At 38.9% G+C, this 14,685-nt stretch overlaps 1 protein-coding gene across 6 annotated transcripts in view; it reads right to left on the bottom strand.

Annotated features, from left to right (window-relative positions):
- The window catches only part of elna (elastin a), a 97,347-nt gene extending 84,658 nt beyond the window's left edge, over positions 1 to 12,689 (bottom strand). For 2 of the 6 annotated variants that reach the window (XM_077207516.1, XM_077207518.1), the window contains exon 1: positions 12,248 to 12,659. In XM_077207516.1, the coding sequence (XP_077063631.1) occupies positions 12,248 to 12,323 (76 nt within the window). In that variant the 5' untranslated portion in view covers positions 12,324 to 12,659. Of the gene's footprint in view, positions 1 to 12,247 lie in introns of all 6 variants that reach the window. The other 4 variants (XM_077207520.1, XM_077207521.1, XM_077207519.1 and 1 more) reach the window with 3 other exon arrangements.
- Positions 12,690 to 14,685: the final 1,996 nt, after the last annotated feature.

Here is a 14,685-nt window from a genome sequence, read left to right as displayed (position 1 = left end):
TACACTACTAACACTACTTAATTTCGGGTTAAAATGTGGTTTTGTAACATGCGTTACTGAGATTGTAACAAGTATAATTTTACCAAAATTGTATTTTATTAGTAATGAGTTATATTACTGCGTTACAGCAAAAAGTAATATATTACTGTAATAAAATTACATTTGTAATGCGTTACTCCCAACACTGACTGCTGTACAATATAGCGTACATAAATGACCTGTATACTCTATACAGGTGGAGGTGGGGAGGGTGGAGGGTTTCTTAAAGTGTGCTGCACTGCTACAGCAAAGTGTTTGAAGTTCAGCAACAAGCTCAATGGATACTGATACAGCAGAAACCAATCAGCTGTGCCCTATAGAGATTAATGTGACTGCAAACAGATTGAGTTAGGGATCCATCAGCCTGCGACACCTAGAGTTTCATTGACATTTATTGCTCATTCCTCAAGAATTAACAACAAAAGACACCAAAAAGTTTTGCAATGTAATGTTTGTTTGTTTTGCAAAGGCACTATAGCATTATATGTATTCTTTATTGTTACATCAATATGGTAATCATTCAGTATCATGGTATATATCAAAATACTATATTATAGTATAACCCATACTGTAAAGAAAGGTGAGGACATTACTTATAGTCTCAGGGAGCGGGCTACTTCAAGTAAATAAAGCCCTGAGCTCGGGTAAGGCTAATTTTGGGAGGGAAAAATGCTATACGACTACTAACAGCTTCCCATGAGGTCTTGTTAGTTCAGGAATCAATTATGAAGTTACATTTCGATGCCAGACCCGGTTTGCATCACGAAATCGTGATGGAGAATGTGAACAGACCCTCCGATGACAGAGACTTTTAATAGGTTTTGCATGTTTCTAGAAGGCTATTTAATCAAATCCATACGTCCCAGCTTCTTTTGTGTTTAATAGCAGCAATGCAGTAAGCATGGGATTTTATTATGGAGTTGCACGAAAAGCCTGTCATTATTCAGTAATGGATTATACAGGCTTTATTTTTATTATTATTATTTTTTTCTTTTTTAACTCCCACTCAAGGACACAGTTGTCATGTGAAAGAAAAAGCCACACATGGGAAGAATCATTCACAGTTGGCAGATCAGGTGCAGAGATTAAAACTACAAAAGCAAGCTGTGAAATGCCCTGGCATTGACTTTTAGATGAGGCAATGAAGAAATGGAACAAAGATCTTTATTAAGCTAGTGGAAAGTTTACATATACTGTCATCATGCCCTCTGAACAAGAGGAAATCTTCACATGCCTTGCAAGGACAGAACATTATCTCATAGCTTCAAAACATGATTAGGGGGGACAAATGTTTAGTCTGAGGCAAGCTACAATTCTTGCTTTTGGAAAAAAGCTTCAACTTACACGATAATGCCAGCAGAGTTTTCTCTTACCTTCTCGGCGGTGCAAGTTTACTTGACTTGTAGGAAAAACAGAAAGAAAGGAAATGGTGAATTTGTATGCTGTATGTGCCCTCATGACTAACTGCTGATATAATTAACAGTAAACTGAACTTTATCACATTATGGCTATGTTTACACGGAAACGATCTGAAGAGAAAACGCAAAAGTGGCGTTGCGTTATCACTTTTTATTCTGCGTTTAGACGAGCGTTATCGGGGGAAATCCGCGTGCATATGATGACGCAAAAGTGTGTGAAATTCGATGTAGTATGCACTCCAGGCGGCTAGGTGTCAATGTGAAGCACTGCGACACAACAACACCAATATCTGAGAATATTTTGTACAACTGCTGAAAAGACTCTTGTACGTTTATCAGAGCTGCTATGGTAACTTGAAGGTCCAACATATGGAAATAATCTAACGCATTCTCATCCTTTGGCGTCATATGTGACGCCATATGACAAAACGGCGAAATACTACGCACATGGCACCCTTTATCGTCAATATAACACGCACTGTGATGGGTAGGTTTAGGTGTGGGGTACATTGTAAAAAAAGATTAGTTGACTCAACTTAACTAAGTCAAGTAATCTTGTTGCTTTGACTGAGTTAAGTTGAGTCAACTCGTGTTTTGAAGTGCAATAAACTTGACACTATAAGTTGACTCAACTTAACTCAGTCAAAGCAACAAGATTACTTGACTTAGTTAAGTTGAGTCAACTAATCTTTTTTTACAGTGTAGGGTCTGCGTCTCATATTCACGCTAAAGGATGCCAGTCAACTTTATGACGCCTTGGGTTCGCGTGTTATATTGACGATAAAGGGTGCCATGTGCGTAGTATTTCGCCGTTTTGTCATATGGCGTCACATATGCCGCCAAAGGATGAGAACGGGCTCAATAATCCGGAATATTGGGGTTATTTTCCTGTAATGGCGCATGCCTGTGACGTAAACACGTACGTGACGAGAGCCACAGTGAGCAGATTTGCGTTTTTACTGTTTAGATGGGAACGCGACGGTGGATCGTTTTTAAGATTTCCACTCTGGAGGGTGGTTTCACTTTTTTTCGTTTTTAAGCCTCCAAAACGCTGTCGCCGTGTAAACGAGAGGCACATCCTATAAAATAGTTTTACGTTTTCACCCAGAATCGTTCTCGTCTAAACAGGGCCTATGAGAAGGACTTTAAGGGGTCATGACATGAGAAATCAAATTCGCCTTGATCCGTTGTCACATAAAAGGTTGTACCATTAAAACATCCTACAAGTTTCATAGCTGAAAATGTCTTACTCATTAGAAACAAAGCATTTAATCAAGCTCCAAAAACAGCTTGTTTGGATATTGCGGGATCTGTGACACCACACAGGAAAAAAAAAATGTTATATGTCTGCCTCTGGAGCAAGACATCGAAGAATAGTTATACATCTTCTCACCATAGGCCTCTACCACTGGCATTCATTTGCTAAACGGCTGACATTTGCCTTCACTGCATGTGAACGTCGCATCAAAACCAAATATAACCCATTATAATGACTGACGCTGTCTACACTGGGTACATACGGTATACTACAGGTGCACGTTCAGTTTCTGGAGTAGTCCACGCACTTGACTCTGCGACAACAGGACAAATGGAAGAGTGAAACACGTTCGCGTGTTGACGCGTCCCGATGGAACAACTCATTTGATCGAATCTGTGGAGAACCCAGAATCAGGAACAAGTGGATGGATAATTTTAATGGCATCCCAGATTGCGTCATTGGATTATATGTTTGTTCAGAGCATTTGACTGCAGATTGTTTTTGGAACGAGGCACAGTTTAATGGAGAGTCTTACAAGCTGTAAGTAAACCATTTCATAATGCTTTGTTTGTTAATTACAGTTTTATATGGATAATGTTTTTAAAACACTAACTTGCGCACAACAGAGGGTGGACGTACGTGTGTGTGTGTGTGTGTGTGTGTGTGTGTGTGTGTGTGTGTGTGTGTGTGTGTGTGTGTGTGTGTGTGTGTGTGTGTGTGTGTGTGTGTGTAAAAAAAACTTTATTAACATTAGGCTATAAGTGAACCTCAAGGAACACATTAAATTAATTAAATTAAATCTATGTAATGACACCTTTTAACTATGTTTAGTATAATGCAATAGACATTTAAATATAAATGATTCATTTTCTTTTTTATGCTAATATCAGCCAATTTGCCATCTCTAATCAGCTATCTACCCAAATAATTTGAATGACCATAAAGGGACACGAAAACTGAACAATACTGCCAGAAGTTACTATTATCATTCATATGTATATAAGTATATGAATTTTGAAATTTACTGTACTGGTATGATATCAACTTAGGGACGTAGGGACAGTAAATAAATCAAATTGGTAATTTGCAATCATGCATATATGAATTTTACTGCGATTTTCAAGCACAAATAGAAACATTTACTTAAAATGACTGAAAATAAGTATATTGGAAATAATTGAATTTCCCAACAAAAGCAGGCAGCAGAATAAAAAAAAAAAATTAAACATTTAGGTTTGAAGTATTCAATACTCATTGAAGTATTTGGTAACACTTTACAATAAGGTCTCATTTGTTGACAATAGTTAACTAACATGAATTGTTAGTTAACTATGATCTATACATTTCTTACTTTATTTGTTAATCTTTGTTAACGTTAGTTAAGAAAAATACAGCTGTTAATGTTAGTTCACAGTGTGTTCACTAATGGCAACAAATACAACTTTTCATTTTAATAATGGATTAGTAAATGTTGAAATTAACAAAGATTAACAAATGCTGTGCAGTTCATTATTAGTTTATGTTGATGAATGTAGTTAACTAATGTTAACTAATGAAACCTTAATGTAAAGTGTTACCAACTATTCTTTATTATATATTTTTTATAATACATTTTTCTATTTGTAAAGGGCAAATCAAATCAAATAGTATGTTTCTTTTATGAATACTTACATCTGATTCCTTCTACAGTGAAAATGTTGCTGTTTGCACACATGAAATGCAAACTCGGTTAAATATTAAAGAAAGAAAGAGCTGATGCTTGTCAGACAATAAGCAGTGTAAGAGTTCAGTGGAACATTTGAGGGAATGGACAGTATGATACTGATCTCCAGTGAAAATATAATCGCCTTTCGGCTGGTTGGTGAGCGCAGAGAGAAGCTCCGCCCTCTGAACACACTCTTTAGCAGGACAGGAAGTGACAGATCTCCATGACAACCATGTCACAGCCTCCTATCAGCATCAAAAAGAGGATTTCCTGTCTCTGTTTGAGTGGTGAGAGCGAGTGTGTTCTTAGATACCTGACTGCCACATGCCCGGACTCGGTCGTCCTCGGTGACCTTTACTCTGTGCAGTGAGCAACACTGTAACTGCCTAACCTGAAAATCTCTCATAAAAGACCAGAATTATATAAAAATGCAAATGTCATGCTTCAGTTCTGCTTATTTTTAAATTTTGTACTCAATGTATGCATTGCAAAAAGCCAATGTATTGCATCCACCCCCATTCTTTGATAAATGATTATTTGTATCTCCTTATTTTAGTCAGTCATTCTGAATCTCATTTTGTTAATGAATTTAGCCCTATTTATTGCATTGGTTGCTTTCATGCAGTAAAACAAAAAGCTATTATGAATGCTTACATAAGTGCAAATACAAGAAGCCAGAATATCTTGAAGTTGGCATCAGGACCGTTTTGTGTTTAAAACAGAAAAAGTGTGACATTTATTACTGCAGTCATAGTCCAGTGCAACTGCTGTTTGCCTTTTCATTACAGCCCTTCATAAAGACTCAGATTTATTAGGGAATTACTGATGGAACACTGTGATTTTAAGAAATCTATATTATATCAGTAACATAATTCACAAGGTCATAAATTAATAGATGTTATAAAGCTATGAAAGGTCATTTCATTGACGCACAGGGAATCATTAGGACTGTTTTGGTGACTTGTTTGGCAAATAAATGACTGACTGGTATGAAATTTACACATTCTCTATGTGGGACGACGACTTGATTCCCATCCAGGTCACGGCTAATTAACACATTAATGAACGCATAACTCAGAGCACCTCGCTCCATTGCAAATGACTGACAGGTTCAACTACAGCGTTACTTGGAACATAGTTTGTTTTCTGGATTAGTACTTTATTTATTAACTCTTAAAAATACAGTACGTCTTAAAATAAGGCCAATTAAAAGAGTAGTCACGTTTCTTAAAGGAATTTTGCAACACCACTGCAGTTGTGCATGCGATAATTCATTTTGACATATGAAATAAAACACCTTGGGATGCTTTTTAAACAGCATTGAATGAGTTCCCATGTTTGCTGTTGCTGGCTGTCATTGGCTGCTTTTCCTTCACCATCCAATTACAACTTATCAATTCCACAAAACCCATTCAATCCTAATGATTGTTTTGTAAACCAAATTCACCTGTCCAAACTTTAGACTGAGTGTACGTGTGTACGGTATAAGCTGCAACCCAGTAAATGAGCACGGGTGACTCCTGAAAGAATTCCGTACGTGAGGATTTTCTACAAATTATAATGATTTTGTAGTTTTGTTTTCATATACATCCATGCTTTTGAACTGAAGGACTGCAGGCTCAGCTGAGTATGTAGTAGGTAAGCCTACATTTTGTCACATCTTGACACTAGATTCCTATCTTGAAGAAAATAAAAAGGAGGATGACGAACGGCTGAAGGATGTGAGCCTGAGAATTAGAAGAGTAAATCTCTGTGATGGGAAACACCCTTCCCTGCTTTCCTTCTCCTGGACACGAGCCGAGCTGCGGCATCTCACGACTGTAGTGCAGAGAGAGTGTTAACTTTGAGGAATCCAAAGGAAAATAAACATATGATACACAGACTGTCCTACATTTTTCAAGTCCATTTGAAAGGTGAGATGGAAGGCTGATTAGCCTCTATTCTCCCGTGGCTGAGAAGGTCTCACCTAACCTAACAATACAGACAGAGATTACCACTTCATTTTTTTTCTTTATTCCATATATCAGCACAAACCTCCTCCAGAAAGATCACATCCAGCAAGATTTGAAAGGCTTGAATTTTGTAAAGAGCATGAGCAATGGGCTATGAAACAGTTTCTCAACCCTGCTCCTGAATGACCCCCAACACTGCACATCTTCTTTGTCTTCCTAATCAAACTCATCTGATTCAACTCATCCGCTCATTAGAAGAAACTCCAGGACCTGAAATGTGTGTGTGAGAAAGAGGAGACTTTAAAAATGTGCATGTTGGGGGTTCTCCATGACCAGGGTTGAGAAACGCTGTGTGCTACAGCGATCTCTACGAAGAAGCACACGCCGGTTGGTTTACTGTAATAGGAGTGGATTTGCCATTAGACATGCTTTACAAATTTCCTACGGAAGGGAAACACCACAGGTTCCACAAAGTGTAAGCAAACGTTGAGCTGATTGTTCCAAAGTTTCCAGTCAAAAGAAAAGGAAAACTGAAGATGAGAATGCTGTTTATTCAAAAACTTGTAAATCTATTTAATGAGCAACTTATGGACCAACTTTGCATCACATCTTTAGAAAGATTATGACAAACTGTACCCTAAATCCCAAACTGTACAGTTTACCAAAACTTCTGATTAAACAGTTTTTCCATTATTAGAACATATGATGTCAACGAAAACACACAAGTGGACTAATATAATAGCAAATAAGCCACTTTGAATATCTTTAAGATAAAGACTAGATATCCAGGCTCACTCTGTGGCCTTCTGCCTCATAACTGAATGAAGACCAGGGAGGAGGAAGATCATATCAGATCAAGCACTAACCTCATGACCAAGCACATTCCAGTCCATGTTCTGTCCCGAACAGAGTCTGTCTAAGACATTGGCTGGTATGAAAGATATTTGGGCTGGTTTCGGATCAAACAATTTGGTTTAAGTGCAGGTCTTTGTTTAAATCTTGGCTCCGTCTCCTCTTGGTCGAAGTCAACAGGACACTCACTTTGACATTTACCCTCACTGGAATTTGTGGTTATAGAGTAAATAACATTCTAATGTGCTATTCGAGAGGTACAGTGTTGCATTGGTTCAACAATTTTAGGAAATATGAACCACTTTATAAGACATCATTCCTTTTACTGTCAATACGACCATTGAAGCTGTCATTAACCCGCTTGAATTGCTGTTAACACCACTAGGAACAAAGATAAACACGCTATCTACCCTAAGCACTTCCCTTTATATGTGTATCCAAAACCTAAGTAAGACTGGTCCATATTCAAGAGCACTTCTAAGAGATGGACAGGTCGATTTTAAATTCTAAAACTCACATGACGTACAGTTCACACCACCTTACATTAAGCGGAACAGCCATGATATCTGATGATTTCCCAGCAATGCCATCCTGTGATGGACCGGTGACCGTTGGCTATATGAGAGTGTGGCAAGTGAGCTGTGTTTCAAAATGCCAAAGATGGTAGATAAACTGTCAGATCTGTTAACATCCTCAATCTGTGAATGAGGCGGAGATATAAATGAATGTAGCTAAATGAAGTCGCTTATCTTTGCTAGCATTCCTACAGAGCTGCTGCCAACACTGCAGGAGCCCAATAGAGCATGGCGTTGAGAGCTGAGGTCACGATATAACTCTCTACAGAGGCCTATTCTGTCTATACAAGGCCACTTAGAGCATATCACATCAGTCAACAAGTACATATGCTGGATTGCTAACTGAAGAGCAGGAAACATGGGAGATATTTCAGGCTACCCGAACCAGAGCAAGGGTTCAAATGGGAAGGCTATGTTTCATATGTACTCTGAACTATGCTTTTGCTAATCTCTATTTCAGCAGACTTGCTCTGTTACCATTTGCGGTGTGCTTTATCTGTTATCCTATAAAAACCTCACTATATAGCCAGTCTCCAGCATGTGTTGTTCTTCAGACCCTGGTTACCTTAAAAGCAGGGTAGTTGATTTGTTGTAGAAAATGTTTTTGTCATGCTGGTTGAAAGTCTCTCTCTTCACATCCTGCTAGCAATCAATAAGTTAAGTTGTCTATATGTATTTATACATATATTGTCTGTGGAAGGCAAAGGACCATTACATTTTCGTCCAATCATTGCATTCGGCACGAATGTGCTTTGAGACATGAGGTAGTTTAACGCCTGTCTCTTCTGACACTTTTGTTTGCTACCTGCTGTACGCGTTCATGTGTTTTAAAGGAGGCGTGGCTTTGGAGACGCTCTGAATCAGGGTGGGATCTTATGCTTTCAAAGCTAGTTTCCTATTGCTAGCCTCTCCAAAAATAGCCTACTCTACCTTTAACAAGCCTAGTTTTTCTGGTGAAAATCATGGCTGTACTGCCACGAGCAAGACCAGCACCAATCATAAACTGGCTTTAGTGCGTGAAAAGCATTGTATGCTTTGTCTATCACAGGGATTACAGTTTTAACAGCGGCTCCAGTCAGCAGACAGCATGGCAAATGCTCCATTCAAATCCATCAACACACCACTAGACATACCACGAGACATTAATTCCTTTCAGGCGAGTACAGCCAGCACAGGAAAACAAGATCTCCAGGATGGAGTCCAGAAAGGCGCTCCCAGCACACATTTGCCATAAAGCACCTCTGGAGGAGCTGCTAATCAGATTGGGAATTTGTGGAGAGGGGTGGGGGGCAATTCATCACGATCCCGTCTGACAGCTGAGGTGTGCCATCTGATCTGGTGGTGATTTCATACACCTTCAAGCAGAGCCAGCCGAGTGTCAATGAGGAGGAGACCTAATGGATTGAACTCCTCTGATGTTCTGAGCCAGAGACTTCCGCCAAGTGGTGCCTTTTAAAATGCGCTCCCCTTATTTCAAGCTTTGCTGTGTGAAAGTAGGGCTTCTTAATTCTATCAAGACTAGAAGGAAGCAAGACCTTGCTTTACTTTCCTTTCATCTGGCCCTGGCCCTCCTCGCATAGCCTGCATGTCATTTATAGCGGTTGACATAAAATAGCTTAATTATTTTGGCTGTGGCAGAGAGACCGGGTGCCCGTCTGCTACACAGTACTGTACTGGAAGCATCTGCACTAATAGCAGACCTGTAGCTGCGTTTGAAGTAATGGCCGTTACCCGATACAGTGCACAAAATGATTGGTTGTCATACGGTTACATGTATGACAGACTTCTGAGTGCTAAATTACCACGGGAAGGTATAAGAGAATGAGGGGGGAAACTTGCCACTTTATAATTTGTACTTCCACCAAGGGCTTTCTGTTTTGTATGATGTGGCTGTAACTGCTTAGGTATGCTTACACAGTCAATCAAAAGTTTAGAAACACTAAACTTAATGCCAGCTCCAATAAAGCAAACAGACTCTGTGATTCCACAGAACCATTATTTAACCACAACAGTTATTGCATACTTTGTAACACTATATGTTTTAACATGAAGTGTCATGGTGGGTGCTCTTGTGCCCTTGAATAAAAGCTTTCATAGGATCAAAGCAGTGCATGATGTGAGCCTTTTGGCTCCAAAATAACATTCCTCCAGCTCTGACAGAGGCTGTTCCATGTGTCAAGACAATCACTATTTAGCAAGAAGAGAAGAAGAGAGACATTTAGGTTTTGTTTAACCCATGTCAGGAACAGCAACGGTGACATAGTAACTTCCCATGTCCCTGAAATTCCCACCTGCCCCATAACTCACTCACACCAGTAGAGAAAACATTCCACCTGCGCGAGCCGTCCAAACAGACTCGCAGGCTCTGCAATTTTTGGTAACTGTCCAATACAGAGGACATTTGATAATAATGCATCTAGATAGCGATTTATGCATTGCAGACAGCACTGAGCAAACTCTCTATGGGGTCTTGGGGATCGACTTCAGGCAAACACCTTATCCTGCAAACAGCATTACCTTTTGTTTAGAGTTGGTCTTCAAGAATTGGTTTGGCTGTTTGATAGATGAATGCAGAGAGGGTGAAACGTAATTTCTAAACAGTTTCCCCATTCACGGCTATGACAGTTTTCACTCTCTGTCTGCAAATATCATAGGTGCCCTACAGACAGGCATAGGATGAACAGACCAGTGATTTGGCTACACTTTATTCCATTGATCCACTTTTGATATTCTACTAACTATAAGTAACTTTGCAACTGCCTGTCAACTCTCATTTGAGTATTAGTTATTAATGAGAGTTAGCTGACATGCAGCTGCAAAGTTACTATAGTTAGTATGTCTAAAGTGGACCATGGAAATAAAGTTTTACTGTTATTAGTTATGGAGCTTGTGACATATGGAGGAAATAGCAAAGCTCTTTTATGGCTACAAATTCATTCATTAAAATGAACATACCAGACTGCTGAAATTAAGATGCGGACCTGATGGCTTTTATGGAAAACATATCACAATTGCAAATCCTCACAGGCAACAAGAGCAGTATTTCTCTGTAATAAATTAATTTAGCATCAGTGAGACGGTGCTGAGAGAGGTCTCTTTTAGGATCAGCCTGGAAACACATACATCACCAAGTGCCGAAGAAAGTATTTTTGTGAAAATAAATGAATCATTGTGAAATACTCTGGCTTTGTTTGGAAACTGGGAACAGACCCCCACATCCTTTCCAATCACGACTAAACATTGCACAGACGCACATCCAAGAACATCAAAACAACTGAAATTTAATGACGGGGCCAAAGCGGAGTTGGAATTTTTTTGATTTCCCCCTCTTATATTGCATCGCTCTATACCCCAGTTTGCCTTCGTAGTCAGACTCTGAGCAGACAGCAGCAGCATACGCTGTTGGTGAATAGAGCCAAAGACACTGACCTAATAGACACTTGCGTGGGTCACTGGACATTGATGTCCACCGGGATGGTTTCTTATTTGTCAAGTCTACAAAAGCTGACAGAAAGAATCCAGTAGTCTTCAGAAATACAATACACATGAGCTGTGTTTTCGATTAACAAACTGATCACAACCCTCCCCATCAGCTTAGCAAAGTGCTCTACGATCGAGGGAATGGCCTTCAAGAGAAACAACACTCACCACATTCATATTCCCAGTCGAGCATTCTGGCACAAGACGCATGAGAACTAATGCAAACATCTGTAGCTGAGATAATGTTTATGACATTTTGTTGTAAAATCTCTGCAGCCTGCATTTGGTGGTTTGTACAACAGTATTTGGATGCTGCAGTTCAGCTTAATGATCTAAACCATCTAAACAACTGTTTACAATCATTTCTATCATTTCAGCCTCTATGATGTGAATAGATTACCACAGAAGTTAAATATATCAGTTGTGACTAACCAAAGCACTACTCTATATACAGTATACTGCCACTGAATCCTATCTTAATTTACAAAAATAAAACATCTATCTTCTTGTTTGAAAATGATTATTAGGCAAAAGCAAAACGCATGAATCGTGAATGTCATGACTCTCGATAATATCACAAAGCGATGACATCTTCCAGAGTCAACAATGCATTAATATATATATATATATATATATATATATATATATATATATATATATATATATTAATGCATTGTAGACTCTGGAAGATGTCATCGCTTTGTGATATTATCACCATGCAAGGCATATGTAAATGTAATAAAATTCATTACACTAAATGCATGACTGCCTGCATGTTATTAGTATGCTATCACCTCAAGTGAAAAGGCATGACTAAAATCACGAGTAAACATGACCACCTGGAGTGCACGAAGAAATTTCACTTTCTACACATTGTACTTTCACTTGGAAAGACCACAGCATCACTTCTATGCCCTTAATGTTTCTCAGGATCTCCTATATAAGCCATCAAAGTTTACACCACCTACCTCCTTGCAGCGAAGGACCCAGCTGTACGGTGAGGAAGAATCCGAGAAGGAGCAACGCAGCCCTCCTGCTAGCCATCTCGCTCCGAAATGCACTGGCCCTACCCGAATCAGCTGGTTTTATTCACCAAGAGCTAATTACCACTTCAAAAATGTCTGAAAAAAATGAAGAGGGGAGGAAAAAAGAAAATGATACTGGACACGACGTAATTAAGAAAGGGCAAAGCCGTTGGTTCAATGGATCATTGCACTTTTTTCTCTTCTGTGTCTGGTGTTGCTGTTTTTATTCTGGTCACTCCTGCCAAAAAAGCTGAGTGCTGCCAGAGAAAGAAAGAGAGTGAGAGTGAGAGAGAGAGAGAGAGAGAGAGAGAGAGAGAGAGAGAGAGAGAGAGAGAGAGAGAAAGAGAGAAAGAGAGAGAGAGAGAAAGAGAGAGAGAGAAAGAGAAATAGAAAGAGACATGCAGGGAGGAAAGACAGGAGAGAGGGGAGGGAAGGACGAGAGAGAACAGGAGAGACAGTGAGAGCAAGAGATCTCGCTTTCCCACTCTCTCGTCCAAGAGGAATTTCACTGTCTTGCCAGACATTTGCATGGACTTTAAGAGGAATACACATTTTTTATGCGAGCAGAGGAATAAAACAAAATCAGTTCTTGGATAAAGATGTTCACCCGATCCCTGGGTTTCTTCCTTACAACCACTCAAAAAAACTCATTGATCCTCAACTAGTTACAACTTTTCTCATTCCTGTAAAATGACGAGTCTTTTTTTTTTTTCAACGGCCACTCAGTAAAGGGAAACTCGACCAATGTTTGTCTAAGAGACTTGGGGGAAATTAAGCCCATTTGTTCTGTGAAGGGCATGTCGAAAGCTTTGTAACGCATCTGTTACACCTGCCAGGAATAACTGCAATCATACTCATTACATACAGTATGAACATGTAACTGCTTGCATGTTGTCTGTAATGAAATACCTTCATTAAGCATTTCAAAAATGCACACACACTTGTTACAAGCTGAAAACAAAATTAATAGAAATAACAGTCGTTAGTGGGTCAGGTTAAAAAAAAGAAAGAAGAGTAACTCTTGCTCAGTAGAGAAATGATCTGGGCAGCTACAGGAAAGCAGACATGCTCATAAACATGAGCATCATGCACTTGTGATGAGTGGATGAGAGTCAATAGAAAGAAAGACAATTTATGGAACAGAAAGATGCCAAACTCACTAAAGCTTAGCTATTGCACTCATCCCCACTCTAGACCTGATAATGGCCAACCCTAAATTCTCAGTGAAATAGTTGGCTCTAAATCATGGCTCTAAATTCAGCCATGGCCAGAAGCCTGTGTATGTGCAAAGTACTTATCACCTACATCACAAACTAAGACACTCTGGACTAGCAGAGACAAACAACCAGGACAAGAAAATTAATCTTGCTCCACGTGGCACATGTATGCATCCAATGTGCATTATTTAAAAAAAAAACTAAAATCATTACTTATTTAACTGCGATAATCAAGGCTGTTGGTCACATGCAAAGAGAGGAAGTGTCCAAGACACAACATTTCCATGGAATAGGTAAAAAAAAACATCCCTCATGGCCTAGAGTCCAAGTTTTTTTTTTTTTTTTTTTTTTTTTTTTCAGTTTGAGGAGCCCTTCCAAGCATGGTGAAGATGATTTCCTCAATAAGATTTGTCTCCACAGATGTGAAGTAAGCTCCAGTGTAATTTTTCCCAAGAATGATATAAGAGGAGTCACTTTGAAATCATCACAGCTAATGAAACAGATATATAAGGTGGACAGACAGAGAGAAAGCATTTCTGAGTTTTTAATCAACAAGCCCAATGAACTGAAAGATCATAATTTTTTTCCAATTGAGCTTTAACTTACCATTTCTGGACATTGATTTATATCTGCAGTAGATTAATCTGCTGATTCATGGTGTCCACTAGACAAATCTTTGAAAGACTTTTCCACGGTTAATTTCACCCAAAATTCTGTATCACTGTCCACTTTATATGTCATTGATTTAAAGTAATGCCCCAAGTACTTCTTGATTATTTTGTAACAACCCCCAACCATAAAAAAGATATAATATTATTTATAAAATTTATAAAGATATATCAATGACCTGTAATGGCAGATACATCACATTTGATGAGCTAGTCCTTTTTGAATAAGGAAATATGTCTGTAAAATGTCAACAGTTTACCATTATCTCACACCCAAAGCATTATGAACCTTTTTATGAACCATTTTCCGCATTCTGCGCAACCACATTAGTCCTGTGTTTAGCTTAAGGATAATAACTTTTGCCTAATGAAGCTGTGGTAAGACACTGAGTGCATTTTTTGGAAGTCAAATGTATTTTCCTCCTTTTTTGTCGGCTTTTCTATTTCAGCTCACGTCTGGTGCGTGTCCTTTCAGCATCTTGAAGATGCCAAGAGT

Source organism: Siphateles boraxobius, unplaced genomic scaffold, assembly GCF_051911475.1.
Source record: "Siphateles boraxobius isolate OS27281-9 unplaced genomic scaffold, OSU_SipBor_1 6, whole genome shotgun sequence".
In the NCBI taxonomy this organism is placed as follows: Eukaryota; Metazoa; Chordata; class Actinopteri; order Cypriniformes; family Leuciscidae; genus Siphateles; species Siphateles boraxobius.
This window is presented reverse-complemented; position numbering and strand designations above follow the sequence as displayed.